Source organism: Gigantopelta aegis, chromosome 10, assembly GCF_016097555.1.
Source record: "Gigantopelta aegis isolate Gae_Host chromosome 10, Gae_host_genome, whole genome shotgun sequence".
Classification (NCBI taxonomy): domain Eukaryota; kingdom Metazoa; phylum Mollusca; class Gastropoda; order Neomphalida; family Peltospiridae; genus Gigantopelta; species Gigantopelta aegis.
In genome coordinates this window covers 41,097,555-41,113,008 of record NC_054708.1, presented here as the reverse complement: position 1 = coordinate 41,113,008, position 15,454 = coordinate 41,097,555, and the positions used below count along the sequence as shown (strand labels likewise).

Genomic DNA, 15,454 nt, shown 5'->3' with positions numbered 1-15,454 from the left:
AAAAAAATAATAACTTTTTAAAATCTTGCGGAAGTCTACTCATGGATATAATTTAAAGCCAAAAATAGAATTTAATTGCTCTGCTAAAAGAAATTTAGGTGTATTAGCAAATTTTGACGGGCTGCCAAAGTCTATTTACAAAAAATAAACGTAACCCCCATGAAATTAAGTCTGACTAAGGTTTACGTCTAGATGAGACTGGTGGAACGGTTGTCGCTTCATGTTGTCTGCGGAGAACTCAGTGGCGTAGGCAGGGGAGGAGGGCGAGGGTCATGCCCCCACCCGAAATCAAACTTTTGGGTTTTTCTTTTAAATTATTAAATTTTATACATGGATACATATATACATACATACATGTGGAACGTAGTTGGTCTGAGTGGTAGCGTTCCGGCCCAACAATTGCGGGCGATTGGGTGCCACAGGTTCGGGTCTCGGTAATGGCATGAGGAAATTTGTGAAGGCAATAAAGGATTTTAATATCCCCTGTGCCAGTGCGTCATTGAATATATGTATGTTTACGTCAAAACCCGATATACATACAATAAAGATATTCAAAATATAAAAATACATACATACATACATACATTTGATGCCTCCACCCCCACCCCCGACACTGATGACTGCATAGGATGGATCGTACTGCGGGAGAGAGAGAGTAGGCACATTAATTAATCACCGGCTGTTGGATGTCAAACATTTGGTAATTTGGTAAATAGTCTTCAAAGGAAACACGCTAAATGTTTCCATTAGCAGCAATTAAGAGATCTTTTCGCGGAGGGTGGAGTGGGGTGGACCTTCCCCTTGCTCCAAACGAATTTTATTTGTTCAATGTATTTTGGGGGAAACTCTTCCCCCGCCACACCCACCCCGCAATTAAAAACGTCGTTCACAACACTGGACCCACGTGCACCTAGCCCGAGTACTCTGACGGTAAGAGAGCTAAGTGTCCAAATGTCCCATGCACAATTTCCTGCAAACGCGCCTCCTTTTAAATTCATTACCCACATACAGGACAGCGTTCTACCAATTGAGCTAGTTATATTTGTTTCTTCATGCTCAAATGTTACATTTATATTTTTAAGTTATTAGTTAGGTCAATGAACATTAAAGCTATATTAAAACGGGAGATTACATATGACTTGATCGTAAGAATTAATTTTAATGTTTACGGCGCAGCGCACGCTTGATGCGCGGTCGGTCTAGGATCGATCCCCGTCGGTGGGCCCATCGGGTTGTAGACCTATCTCGTTCCAGCCTCCACGACAGCTGTGATATGTGCTATCATGTCTGTAGGGTGGTGCATATAAAAGATTCCTTGCTGCTAATGGATAAAAGATCCCTTACGGCTAATGGAAAAATGTAGGGGATTTCCTCTCTTAATAAGACTGTCACAATTACAGGGCCGTACCCTCCGGGGGGGAGCAGGGGGGGCAGCTGCCCCCCCCTGAGAATCTTGTCCTTTTTTTTTTTTATATATCTCCAGTAATAGCATAGAAATGTTTAATCTTTATAGTATGTTAAAAATTATTTATAAAATTTAGTGCCCCCCCACCCCATGGATTTTGGTCAGGGTACGGCCCTGAATTACCATATATTCAATAGCCGATGAGTAATAAATGTGCTCTAGATAGTGATGTCGTTAAACAAAACAAAACTTTAACTTTTAAATTTTGAATTATGCTCACAAAAACAAAAAAATTATGGAGATGCCGGGGATCGAACCCGGGGCCTTTCACATGCGAAGCGAACGCTCTACCACTGAGCTACATCCCCAGTCAATAAACATGGTTTTCAATTAAGGGTATATTATCTGAAATTGAAATATTTTACTTTGAAGATGTGTTGAAGAAATAAAGACATAAAATTGTGTTATTAAGCTTATTTGATTGTGTGTTTCACCAGTTTATAACACTTAGCACAAACATGCCATAACCTGGTATAGTGTCGGAAGTCTTCTACCGTAGATATTCAATTATAAATTGGTTGCGCTGTTGCAACAAAAACAACTCGTTTCAACGTGTAACTTTTGAAGTGGGGAGTAGATGAGAAGAAAGGATAGTCAATACCACTTGATATTTAATTGAAACACAAAAACGTTTATAGGCTAAAACAAAGAACGGTTATTTACGAGATTTAACATGCAAATGACTATGAGAAGTGTGACCCACTCTTGCTGACACGTGTAGGCTGTTAGTGTTAGGCTATTTCATGGGCATCCGCATCAATTTTCCGGGGGTGAGGATGGAGGTGGGGAAGACATGTCGGCGCGTGCACGCGCGCACGCGCACACACACACACACACACACACACACACACACACACACACACACACTATATATATATGTATGTGTGTGTGTGTGTGTGTGTGTGTGTGTGTGTGTGTGTGTGTGTGTGTGTGTGCGCGCGTGCGCGCGCCGACATGTCTTCCCCACCTCCATCCTCACCCCCGGAAAATATATATATATATATATATATATATATAGTGTGTATGTGTGTGTGTGTGTGTGAATATAAAATATTAATATAATTTATATATCAATATAAAATACGTGGCTATGCATACAATCAAATAATTTGCGTAGCCTACTTTTTGTTCTAATGAAGCGAAATCGTTAGAACATTTATTCTTCACTTGTTAGGAGCCGTTCAGATATTACGTAACGCTATTTTTGTCCAAATTAGACATTTATAGTTATAAATATACAAATAATTCTCAAAATTTTATTGAAGTTGTAAATATAATAAAGTGTAACAGGATGACCCCAGGGGTTCTTTACCTGTAGGTAACAGGATTATTAAGAAATGAATGAACGAACAAACACAGTTTGAAGGTAACAAAAAATAGCACTACGAAATATTCAGAAGTTTATTAGAAACAGTACTGGACCGTCCAGTAGACAGTTCTAGCTGATTTTTGCCAAAAAGTAGCCAAAATGGCAATGGTGTCGTAAGTGCGCTCAATAAGACTGCTATTGTTTTGAAATGAGCACGACTATTTACATATTTAAGTAGGCTTGTCAAATTTTACTAAACCAAAAATTCTGATTAAAGCCTCTTGAAAATAATTTGTAATACATCGTTATGTAACCCCAAACTAGAAGTTATAAATAAAAATTGTTATATTATTATTATTTACAAATAGGAGGTCATTAAATTTAAGCTTCTCTATTACAAAAGTATCAAAGAAAATTAAAAAATATATATATATATTGTCAGGAAAAGAAGATCAGTTTGCAAGTGAATGGAATAATTTACGACTTTAGTCATTTAGTTATTTCTCCACTTTCTTTCTTTTCTTTTTTTTTTTCATTTTTTTTTTTCAAATCCATTGTATTTCGTCAAATAACACAAGTACTAGGTATGCTTATCTTACACATTTGAAACATCATCATTCGGATCGAAACTATTCTTTCCTCCTCTTTATCCTTCCTCCCCTCTTTTTCTCCTGTCCTCCTGTCTTGATTATTGATATTTTTATTCTTCTTCATGAATTGTCCAAATGCAGAGCATCATTGGACTGTCTATGACTTGTTGGTGTAAGTTATTATTATTATTATTATTATTATTACTACTACTACTACTACTACTACTACTACTACTACTACTACTACTACTACTACTACTACTACTACTACTACTACTACTACTACTACTACTATATGTCCATGTAATTATTAATCCGCTGTATAGTCACGCCACATGGATATATAGTGTGATCTATAAATGTGGAAATTCATGAAATAAATAATCTAAAAGAAAAAAGAAAGGTATATACAAGCACGGTAAACGTGTACTGAAGATATGGAGAGGGTGAGCTCACGGAGCTCACTGATTGAGATTTGTACAGTTTTCTTTGGGAGTTCGGGGGATCCTCCTTCTCACCCACCCGCTCCCACATACTCCCGCAAAAATGGAAACAAGTAAAATTCATCATTACAAATTAATGCTGATAAACGCAATATTTTAAATGCCTTTTTCAACTATGTATAATTACCACTATTGAACGTCAAACATATGGTCATTCTGACACTGTTTTTTTAGAGGAAACCCGCTGTCGCCACATAGGCTACTCTTTTACGACAGGCAGCAAGGGATCTTTTATTTGCGCTTCGCACAGGCAGGATAGTACCAACCATGGCCTTTGTTGAACCAGTTATGGAGTACTGGTCGGTGCAAGTGTTTATACCTACCCATTGAGCCTTGCGGAGCACTCACTCAGGGTTTGGAGTCGGTATCTGGATTAAAAATCAAATGCATCGACTGGGATCCGAACCCAGTACCTACCAGCCTGTAGACCGATGGCCTAACCACGACGCCACCGAGGCCGGTCTTTAAAAAAAAAAAAGTCGTGTGTGTTCGCTATGAACGGATATCGTCAAACGTATACGCTTGATTCGTCGCCTGTGCCGCCATAGTTCGGCAAAGCACAAACGACAGCCTGTTGTCAGTTTCAGTTAACACGTGCGTTTGCCGATTTCAAATTGTAGGGTTCGTCTCAAAAAATTAAAAGAGAAATCTTGCGCTGTACGAGAGTCTTTAGTTAAAACAGGTTTGATCTTGACAACGTATTATCGACAGTCGTACCTTCCTATTTCAGAATTGATATTTTATAAAGTGTTAGTAGAACTTTCAAAGTTTAGTTTGTATACCGGTACTAGTAACACATTAATCATGTATATATTTTAAAAATAAAATATACTAAAGTAGACAATGAACGTTTTCACTTCTTAATTTTACGTTTTAAAATCGACAAATTCAAATAAATATTATTTCGTTTGGAAAGGGTAAAGTTAGGGGGTGGGGGGGGAGGTTAACGACATCAAAGATAAAGCACATTGATTTAATAATCATCCGACCCCATACAACCGTAAATAAAATGTGTTGAGTGCGTCGTTAAATAAAACATATCCTATCCTTCCTTCCATCTGCTGTTGGATGTCTAACATTTGGTAATTTCGACATATAATCTTAGAGAGGAATCGGATGCATGTGCAGGGGAGGGTATTGGAGGTCGAGACCCTTACTTGCCCAAGCTTAAAAAAATTTGAAATGTATTTTTTTTTTTTTGGGGGGGGGGAGCATGGCCCCATATAAACTTCGCTCAACACAGTCTATAACCCCAACCCCGCTGAAATCCCTGCACACGCGCCTTTGAAACCCGCTACATTTGTTTTTTTAGCAAGGGATCGTTTATATGTACCATTCCACAGGCAGGATATCACATACCATGGTCTTTTATATACCCGCCGATGAGGATCGATCTTAGACTGACCGCGCATTTCCAAAAAACACCTTTTTAGGTCTAAGTAATGAATAAAAATAACATATAGTCTTGAAAAAATTTATGTAAATAGAACACAGTACCCTCTTCTTCTACCCCTAGAGCGTTACGTAATTAGTAACACCCCCTTACATGTAACGCATATGCCAACAGCTGGCATTGTCAAAAGTTCAAGGCAAATCCTCCACCCACCGACCCCTGGAAAGGCGTTGTACCATACCTCTATGGATATAAATATGTTTTGGAGATATGAGACGACCCTTCGATCAAGGCAGTTAAATCTGTTAAACAATTGCGAAATCTCACGTAACCTCTTGTTGCGGAATTCTATACTTGTGATAAGACAATGAAAACCGAGATCGGTACGAGCTCGTCAAAAGTGTCCCACTTTCAAAATACTGGCTTTGTTTTTGACCTGGATAAGCCAGCGTAGTGAAACCAATGCGATTGCGGCGTCATATATGCACCAAACGTAATTGGATTTTCTGTTCTATATGCTTAAATAATAAAAATATTCCGGATAATGCCGCTTTAACATATAATCGAATTACTACATGTATGGCTTTGTATTAATTGAAACGTTAATTGAAACGTACTGCAGAGTACTCGGACTAAAGGTTAGCAGCAACAGTAGCCCGAGTACTCTGACTGTAAGAGAGCTAGACGGACATTTGGACATAAACACGCTCTCATTACAGTCAGAGACCAACCTATGTATTTTTTTGGCAATTCCTGACTACCAAACGGTAGGCAAAGATTCCCGCTCTAATACCACAACAATCCTATGTTTGACGTCAAATACCTTTACATCGATCATTTTCGAGTTAACTGATACAAAATAATCCACATTTGGTATTAGAGCGGGAATCTTTGCCTACCGTTTGGTAGTCAGGAATTGCCAAAAATATACATAGGTTGGTCTCTGACTGTAATGAGAGCGTGTTTATGTCCAAATGTCCGTCTAGCTCTCTTACAGTCAGAGTACTCGGGCTACAGCAACAGGTGCATTAGTATAACATCAATTTAACACGCAGTAAAGAGTGCAGGCGGCTGGTTTCTTCTGTCACTCTATTTTAGGAGATTCGGAACGGGCCCCCACTTTTTCCATATTTTATTGTGCTCAGAAGGCTTGTAATGTATTTAAACTGAAGTTAAATTATTTTCTGAGAGAGTATGCCCCGAACCTCCCCCATATCAAGTTCAGGCCCTTCGGGCTCTCACATTTATATCTCCGGATCATCGCACTAACGATGTTCTCCCATCCCACTCTACCCTACTCCATCTCACTTTAAAACACCTCCGCAGGCCATGTGAGTCAAGTGTCGCAAAACTTCACCAGAATTAGAGTTTGGTGGTAGTGGTTTAAATGTTTGGGGGTGGGTTAATCATACATTCCTTTTTCTTAATTCGTTTATTCTTTTTCACATATTATGTCTGTACGAATACTTACACGCTTTGGGCCTACTCAACAATGACGTCAATGATAAAAAAAGAAAAGAAAAAAAAAGTCTTCTTAAAAACATGTGAACTATGTCGCCTTAAGTTACACTTCATTAGGTAACTTGTTAAATAGTGTTAACATTTATTTGAAGAAAAACATTGATAAACATATCACAAAACAGAAGACGTTGTCTAGGGCATTCCAATAGATGATGTTATTTAAATACACATATATTCAATGCAATAATAACAAAGAGAGAAAGAACGTAAAAGAAGGGACCGAAAAAGCGACCGAAAAAGAAAAGAAAAGTATAAGTATAGAAGAATGAAAAACAAAAAGATGAAAAAAGCACAATCCGAAGTTGTAAACATGTAACTATTACTAACTAAATGTAGCTCATTTGCATTCGTGTAATTTTAAGGTTTTTAATTTTAGGACTATATTTAAAATTATTGATTAAGCTTTCAACCTAAAGTACACTTTTAAATTTAAAATATTTGAACATTCAAGTTTCTTCCTAAGCATTTGTGATGTTTTCAAATATATTTTTCGTTTTATGTGGATAGTTCAGTGCAATATTGGTTTGTGTAACACAGCTCCTTACACTGTTCTATGGTCTGATTATGTTGCTGGTATGTGACATCGTGTCTTCCATTCATTCATCCTATGACAACGGTTTACTCGTCACGTACCTTTGTTTAACACCCGATAGAAGATGTGTCTTTCGTACTGGGGTGTCGTTCATTGATTCATTTACTCCATAATTGCATATTATGTATGTAGTGCTAACTTAATTAATACTTTTTAATACTTCAAGAGAATGCCAGTTCTATTTACTGCCAAATAAAAATAATGGTTTAGAATAGCTGATTCATTGTTATTGAAATAATTTTCATGACTAATGTTTTAGTCAGTTCAAATACTAGTAAATAATCAATGACAGAGTAAATAATAATGAATAAAATAGACAGAAGAAACATTATGGTATGTTTTATTAAGTGCTAGTATTCTTGATAACAAATTCCTCTTTAATTTAGGTTAAAGTCGTGTATTTAACATGTTAAAAGGGAGTTTACAACAGGACTTTAATTAAAGGTGTTAAGTAGTCACTTTATTGACCCTGCAGTAAATTATGCATGTCATTGCATTTCTTTCAAAATATATGAGTGCACGAAATCCACAGAGTCTATATCCCAGATACACCCGAACTAATTAAGATCTCTTTCGCTTTCCTTTCGCCGCCAAATTGAACCTAATCCTTATTTGCAAATACGTCGTGAACCCAGGGCCTGTAAGTTAATAGTTTTGTCAAGTAAAAGACTTGTAACAACTTCACCCGTTTGTTTAAGGTATCTTCCACTCCCATCGCGTTTGACTACAGTAAATAAAGGACAGGTCGGTCATTTCATTCTTTTTGTTTGAAATTCCGGACAGCTTTAGAAATCTTTAAGTATTATCTAAAATCTTAGACTTTTGCTTGAAATGTGACGCCGTCAACTGATTTGCTTATTTTAACTGACGTCGCGAACACTCCCCCCAAAAAACCTCGTGACTTTTAGAAACACGAAGAGGGAAAAAACGTGAACAAGTAAAAAGAGTTTGAAAGATCTCATTGTTGACACGGACTTGACGTAATTTGTGGACATGCTTTAAAGTGTATCTACTTTTTTGCATGTAAAACGAACAAGTCTTACCGCCCGCCCAATATTCGCTATAAGAACACCCACTTCTCTAGCTGCGTTCTTTCTTCTATAAATACTCGCTTGTAAACAGTCGGTAGACTTGCGTGTATGCTGATTCGAAACAGGGTAAGTTCAATGTCGAGTAATATTTGAGCCGAGTAATTTTACAGGTTGTTTATTTTTCCAATTTTATGTCTCACAATATCACTACAAATGTTAACATGTTTATGTTTACATTCAAAAACAATGTTAGTGATTGTCAACTATATTTTCAAATTACTTTGTGATAGTAAAATATAATGCTTACAACATATTTCAAGAACCGAAAATAAGTATTGGTAAAAGTGGCAGAGATGTTTAATATTAAAATATGTATGCAGGGTTGTCAGACGAATGCTATATTGTTAATGATGGCGAATAACAATTAACAACATTCCTAATAACATGCTAATAATTTAAAAATAATAGAAACAAATTAATTCCTAACTTAATTAATTAAAGTTCTGTTTGTATCGACTGTTCTGATTTTCTTCTGAGCAGTCCATTACACATATAGTTCAGTTTTCAAGAACTGGGATGTGAGGTTGGACAAAGATTGGTTTGTTTAATGACACCACTACAGCACATTGATTAATTAATCATCGGCTATTGGATGTCAAACATTTGGCAATTCTGAAACGTAGTCATCAGAGAAAACCCGCTACATTTTTTCTAATGAAGCAAGGCATCTTTTATATGCCCTTTCCCACATACACAAGCACATGCCACGGGCTTTGACCAGTTGTGGTGCACTGGTTGGAACGAGAAAAAACAATCAATTGAATGCATCCACCGAGGTCCTGCGACGCAAGCAACTCAAGCGAATACGCGAGCGACTGAGTTAAACCCCGCCCCTGGAGTTGGACAGCACCTGAAAGATGTATGTGCTTTCTGAACGGCTAAACAACAGATGGACCTGAAAGATGTATGTGCTTTCTGAACGGCTAAACAACAGATGAACCTAAAAGATGTATGTGCTTTCTGAACGGCTAAACAACAGATGGACCTGAAAGATGTATGTGCTTTCTGAACGGCTAAACAACAGATGAACCTGAAAGATGTATGTGCTTTCTGAACGGCTAAACAACAGATAAACCTGAAAGATGTATGTGCTTTCTGAACGGCTAAACAACAGATGGACCTGGACCTGAAAGATGTATGTGCTTTCTGAACGGCTAAACAACAGATAAACCTGAAAGATGTATGTGCTTTCTGAACGGCTAAACAACAGATGGACCTGAAAGATGTATGTGCTTTCTGAACGGCTAAACAACAGATGAACCTGAAAGATGTATGTGCTTTCTGAACGGCTAAACAACAGATGGACCTGAAAGGAGACCGGGGCGGGACGTAGTCTAGTGGTGAAGCGCTCACCTATTGCGTGATCGGTCTAAGATCGATCCCCGTCAGTGGGCCTATTGGGCTATAGCTATTTCTTGTACCAGACAGTGCACCACGACTGGTATATCAAAGGTTGTGGTATGTGCTACCCTGTCTGTAGGATTGTGCTGCTAACAGAAAAAAAATGTAGCAGATTTTCTCTCTAGGACTACATGTCAAAATTACCAAATGTTAAAAATCCAATAGCCCATGATTAGTGAATCAATATGCTCTAGTTGTGATATTAAACAAAACAAATATTTGGGTGTTGTTGTTTGTTTTTGTTTTTGTTTTTTTTGTTGTTGTTTTTTTTTTGGGGGGAGGGTAAAAATAATTATTTTAATCAAAGACAACGAAGACGTCGGTTATTTAATTTAACAATTAAAAAAGAAAGAAAGCATGATCACCTATTTTTACGGCTTGAATGCACAATACACAATACGAGTCAAAATAATAACATTTTCCCCACTTTGTTTAAAGCTGGGTTAAGTTCGATTAAAGCTGTAATTAATAGTTCATATATAATCACTTGTTTCTTGGTCATATTCGGTTTATTTTGTGATGAATCCATTTTGCTTTAACATCCATGCATGTATACGAGCTGGACGTAGCCAAGTGGAAAAGCGCTCGCTTGATATGCGGTCAGTCTGGGATCAATCCCCGTCGGTGGAACCATTGGGTTATTTCTTGTTCCAGCCAGTGTTCCACGACTGGTATATCTAAGGCCGTGATTTGTACTATCCTCTCTGTGGGATGGTGCTTATAAAAGACCGTCACCCCGGGATACTAATGGAAAAAATGACTAAGACTATATGTAAAAATTACCAAATGTTTATATTATTTTTACTTATGGAAAGTAAGCCCAGATTTTGAGATGGTACGAATAAAAAATACCTCTTGATTCTTTTCGAGGATGACTTTTATATTTTGGTATGATTGTCTAAAAGTTCAAATTTACACTTCTCAGGCCCATCGATCTGACTCTAGGAAAATGTAAAGTAGTTATTTGGAACTTAAAGCTTTCCCAGTTGATTTTCGAACCTATCATTATATTCAAGGATGGTTTTCATAAAATAGATTTGGTAGGAGAGTTCATCTCATTGTTCACGCCCATGAATCTGACCCTAATATCCGTTACTCTTTAATACTTTCACCAATGGTTTTAAACCTCAGACCATTATATCCATAAATGTGACACTAAAAAAGAAAATCAAAATACGGTAAACAGAAAAGAATGAGGGACACGATTGCCGTCCACTAGCCAATAATTATCTAATGTGCCTCATCCACCTTTAGTAGTTTGGCTAATTTGATAAGAAAATCTGTAGCTAAATTCACGTTTTAGTTTGTCAAATGAAATAAAACAAAGGTAAGGCTATTTACAAAATTGTATTAATGTTAATTTTTAATTAGCTTTCGGGAGATTTAATAATGCGATAAATTCGGCAAACTCAGCTTTAATTCGCATTTGACGATTTGGTGAAGGACAGCTCGGACACTGTTCTCTACAGGGAGTAGGGTTATGTAATGCATTACAAAATACTATAGGAAGTGTGATTTTGTAAGGTGAGACAAATGTTTTTTCCCACGATTAAAACCATATTTATATTGACTGGTTTATTATTATTAATGTGGGTTTTTTTTTTTTGCATTTCTTGAGAGACATCATGGATTTTCCATTCTATTATTGTTTTTTCACAAAAACGTTTAGAAAAGTAGTATACGATATACATATTGAAGAATGTCCTAGCCCAAAATAATGGAGTGCAACATTTTTCGATACACATTCCCGACTGTAGTCTTTATTTAGTTCTCTTTTTTTCCAGACTCAACATGGTTCGTCTGACAACTGCCGTTCTTCTCGTGCTTGCCTCTGTGGCATACACCTACTCGATTCCAGGATCAAGAATATTTGATCCCAATAATCCAACTGCCTCTGCTACAAAGGGATCCCAAATTCGGGTGGGAGTTTTGGCCACACAGACGAAACGTACCTGTAAAGATGTGAACGCAGAGCTTGTGAATAAATTTAAACAACTGAAGAATAGATATTCCGAAAAACTGTTTGGTCTTAAAACCTTTTTCACTCAGATGATTATCGAAGACTCGTTTGTGGACCCCACTGCACTCGTTGATGCCAGCAACATCTGTAAGAACCCGATGTTTACTGATGCTGGAACAGGCAACTCAAATTTTGACATTGACCCGCAAGATCTGCTTTTTGAAGATGAAGCGCCATGTGTTGTGGGCCAGTGGTCAAAGTGGGAGGGTCCGTATGGTTTCGGTAATATTCGCAGAGAACGGAAGATCTTGAAGAATGGATGTGGGTGTCCTCCGCCAGACGACCTCGTCCAGATTATTGAACTCATGCCTTTCATAACTGGTAGAACAATGAACTATGAAATAGTTTTATCTATTACTGCTATTTTGTTAGCTCGCTACAAATAAAATAACAAGAAGAATATATTAATTTGCATAGAACACGTTTTTGGACAGAACTATGCATATATAAACACAACAAACACTACATGCAAGAACAACATAATAAATGTACCAAAATACCTATAAATGTATACTGTATGAATAATTTCATAAAATCTTATTTAAATTAAATAATAGTACTTAGTTGATACAACAGGTGCATTTAATTGATATATATATATATATATACATTAACAAGAATGTATATAATTGTGTAATATAATATTTCTTTCTTTATGAACGTCTCCATATAGTTTTGAAAGTATGTGTTATTTTTCAGCCTTTTCGAATTCAACATCTGTTGGGGGCTTCATCCAGAATTGTTTTCTGGCGGGAAATTGTCGGAATGAGTCTAAACCACGTGACATCCTGCTCATCCTCGACTCCTCTGGCAGCATTAAGAATGAGGCATTCGAATACATGCTGAAGGGTATTAAACTGATGATTAATCTGTTCTGCGGAGGGTTTGGATCTCTGAAGACCAACAACCGTCTTGCTATTGTCCAGTATGCTAGCCGGGACCAGATGGTTGTCGTCCATCGATTCAGTGATAACCAGAACCCAGACTACCTGAGGCAAGTGGTGGAAAACATGAAACACCTTTATGGCAACACATGTACCGGAACAGCTTTGAACCTGGCAGCTAATGAAATCTTCAGGACGCAGGCAGGTGGGTACATTACGGGTCGCCAGTTTTCAGTGTGTTAAAGTTATGAATATGTATATTTGCTGGCCCGTAGCCGCAGGGGGGGGGGGGGGGGGGGGGGGGGGATTGGGATTGAGAGTTCCGCTGAAATGAAAATAAAAATAGGATTTTACATATAAAAGTCCTTGTCCCCAAATGACCGAGATAACGTAGCCGGGTTTGCTACTCGTTGGACTCCTTAATCACCAAATTAGTTACAGCGGTATGGTTAAATAAGCTATAGCGATGTATGTTGATGATTTGCCAACGCCTCATCTTGTGACAACGGAATTGGATCGATGGCGGTATAAATTTAGGACGGCTATAGACAAACCGAGCTCCCTCGCACAGGCCCAAACACGTGTGATACATCGGTGTTTCCTAATATCTTCGTTCTGCTAAATACTGCGTGCGAGTGTGAGCGAAGCTTTAGCACCATCCGGCGACTACATACATACATGCGTGCTTCTATGGGACAGGAGCGCCTTTCTAATTTGGCGCTCCTAACGATTCATTATGACCAAGATATAGATGTGAACGAGATTGCAACATTATTCGTCCAACAGCACCCGAGGAAAATGCAACTGGACTCCGTATTTATACAAGGAAATGGTATGATCTTATGCAAGTTAGGGAGCGGGACGTAGCAAGAACGTCTGTCTCAGGTTCCATTTGCTGAAGGTTAGATCCTCCTCAGTGGGTCCGTTTGATTATTTTCCGTCCCAAACAGTGATCCATAACTGATCCATCAAAGGACGTCGTGTGTGCTATCCTGTTTGTGGGATGTGGGAAGTGCACATAAAGATTCCTTGCTGTTATTTGGAAAGAGTAGCCATGTGGCGATAGCGGATTTCATCTGTGACTAAGTGTCGATATAACTGTGCGTTTGCCATCCAATAACCGCTTATTAGTAGTCAATGTGTTCCAGTAGGCTTACATTTGTTAAAATTTTTGCCATGTATCATTTATTATAAATATTGGTACGACTGAAAACAAACGGTTTCTTGTCGTGGCTCTGTGACCAGGCCATTTTACATGCATACCACAGCTTAATGCAATTTGTTAAAGTATATTTCGCAACAAAAGTTAGTGTATTATTCTCGAGTGTAACCGGCGTTATCACATTGTTTGGCAAGGGATTTTATATATATATATATATATATATATATATATATATATATATATATATATATATATATATATATTTATTTTTTTGGGGGGGATGAGTTCCGTCTACATGAAATTTCGATCTCCCTCGCTAAACATGCTGGCTACGGGCCTGATTTGATGTCTTGTTGTTTTACACTATTCCTTAGGGACGGTCCATAAATGTCAATGGTTTTCATAATCCTAACAATGTTAGGATTGGGTTTGACCCCCCCCCCCCCCCCCCCCCCCCCCTAATCCTAACATAAAAACATTGATATAATGTGTACGAAACATTGACCTTCGATGGACTGATGTTTTACCTGAAAAGCAATCCGAACATGGCTTTTATCCCCTCCCCACCCTTCCGAACATTGTTTGGATTGTGAAGCACATCGATATTGATGGACTGTCCCTTATGCATGCAAGAACAATTCGATGGTATATGACGAGTGCCATTCATAAAACCAATCAGCTCAATGTTGTGAAAATAAAATAAAAACATTTGTCTTTGTTATTCTATGTTCATTCTAAGATTACACCAGTAGACCCATGCTCAGAATAAGCAAGTTTCCAATGCCGAAATAAATATTAAAATGGTGAAACATGAACAATTAAATGATATTTAACCAGACAATGACCAAAATAAACACAGCACCGGACATCGGATGGGACATTTGAGAGGTACGAACGAAACCTCTTTTAAACATGTTTAACACCTTTTAAAATTACTCTTTCTATGATTTTATTGACTTTGTTACTAGCTCGATGGTCCTCTAGCATAGTCGTCTTTATGTGTTCATCACATATAAACAGGATAGTGGTTGAGGGGTGCGCTACAACAGCTTGTTCTGAACGTGCACGTAAAACCCTATGACATGAGGACCTTCAAGCTAGTTACTTGCATGTAAAACCGGAAAGAAATTTACTTGTTTATAATGACTAACTTACATTGGCGTACGGGCTCACATTTCTGTAGGCGGACAGGCTGGTTTTTGCCCGAATTAAACGAAAATGCCCGAATCTGAATAACAACATTTATTCATATTGGCATTACTACCAAATAGCTATATATATATATATATATATATATATATATATATATATATATATATATATATATATAGGGTTCACTATGCATTTTTACATGGATAACAATTAATTTTGAAGGTAGAATGATGGAAATACATGTTAAAAAGAGCACATTTCCCCCGAATATCTCTATCATTGCCCCCCCCCCTCCCCTTGCCCTCTGTCTCGTACGCTTATGCTAACTTAACGGCTGTAGTCTGGTTTAATATTGTCAAATGCTATAATAA

At 37.6% G+C, this 15,454-nt stretch overlaps 1 protein-coding gene and 1 non-coding gene across 2 annotated transcripts in view; one reads left to right on the top strand and one right to left on the bottom strand.

Moving 5' to 3' along the window:
* Positions 1-1,701: 1,701 nt before the first annotated feature.
* On the bottom strand, positions 1,702-1,773 carry Trnaa-cgc. Its single transcript has one exon. It is a non-coding gene; the product is annotated as a tRNA-Ala (tRNA).
* A 9,883-nt stretch (positions 1,774-11,656) lies between these two features.
* The window catches only part of LOC121383628, a 4,482-nt gene continuing 684 nt past the window's right edge, over positions 11,657-15,454 (top strand). The window contains exons 1-2 of the mRNA XM_041513720.1: positions 11,657-12,206; positions 12,585-12,974. Coding sequence (XP_041369654.1) covers positions 11,657-12,206; positions 12,585-12,974 — 940 coding nt within the window. The remainder of the gene's footprint in view (positions 12,207-12,584; positions 12,975-15,454) is intronic.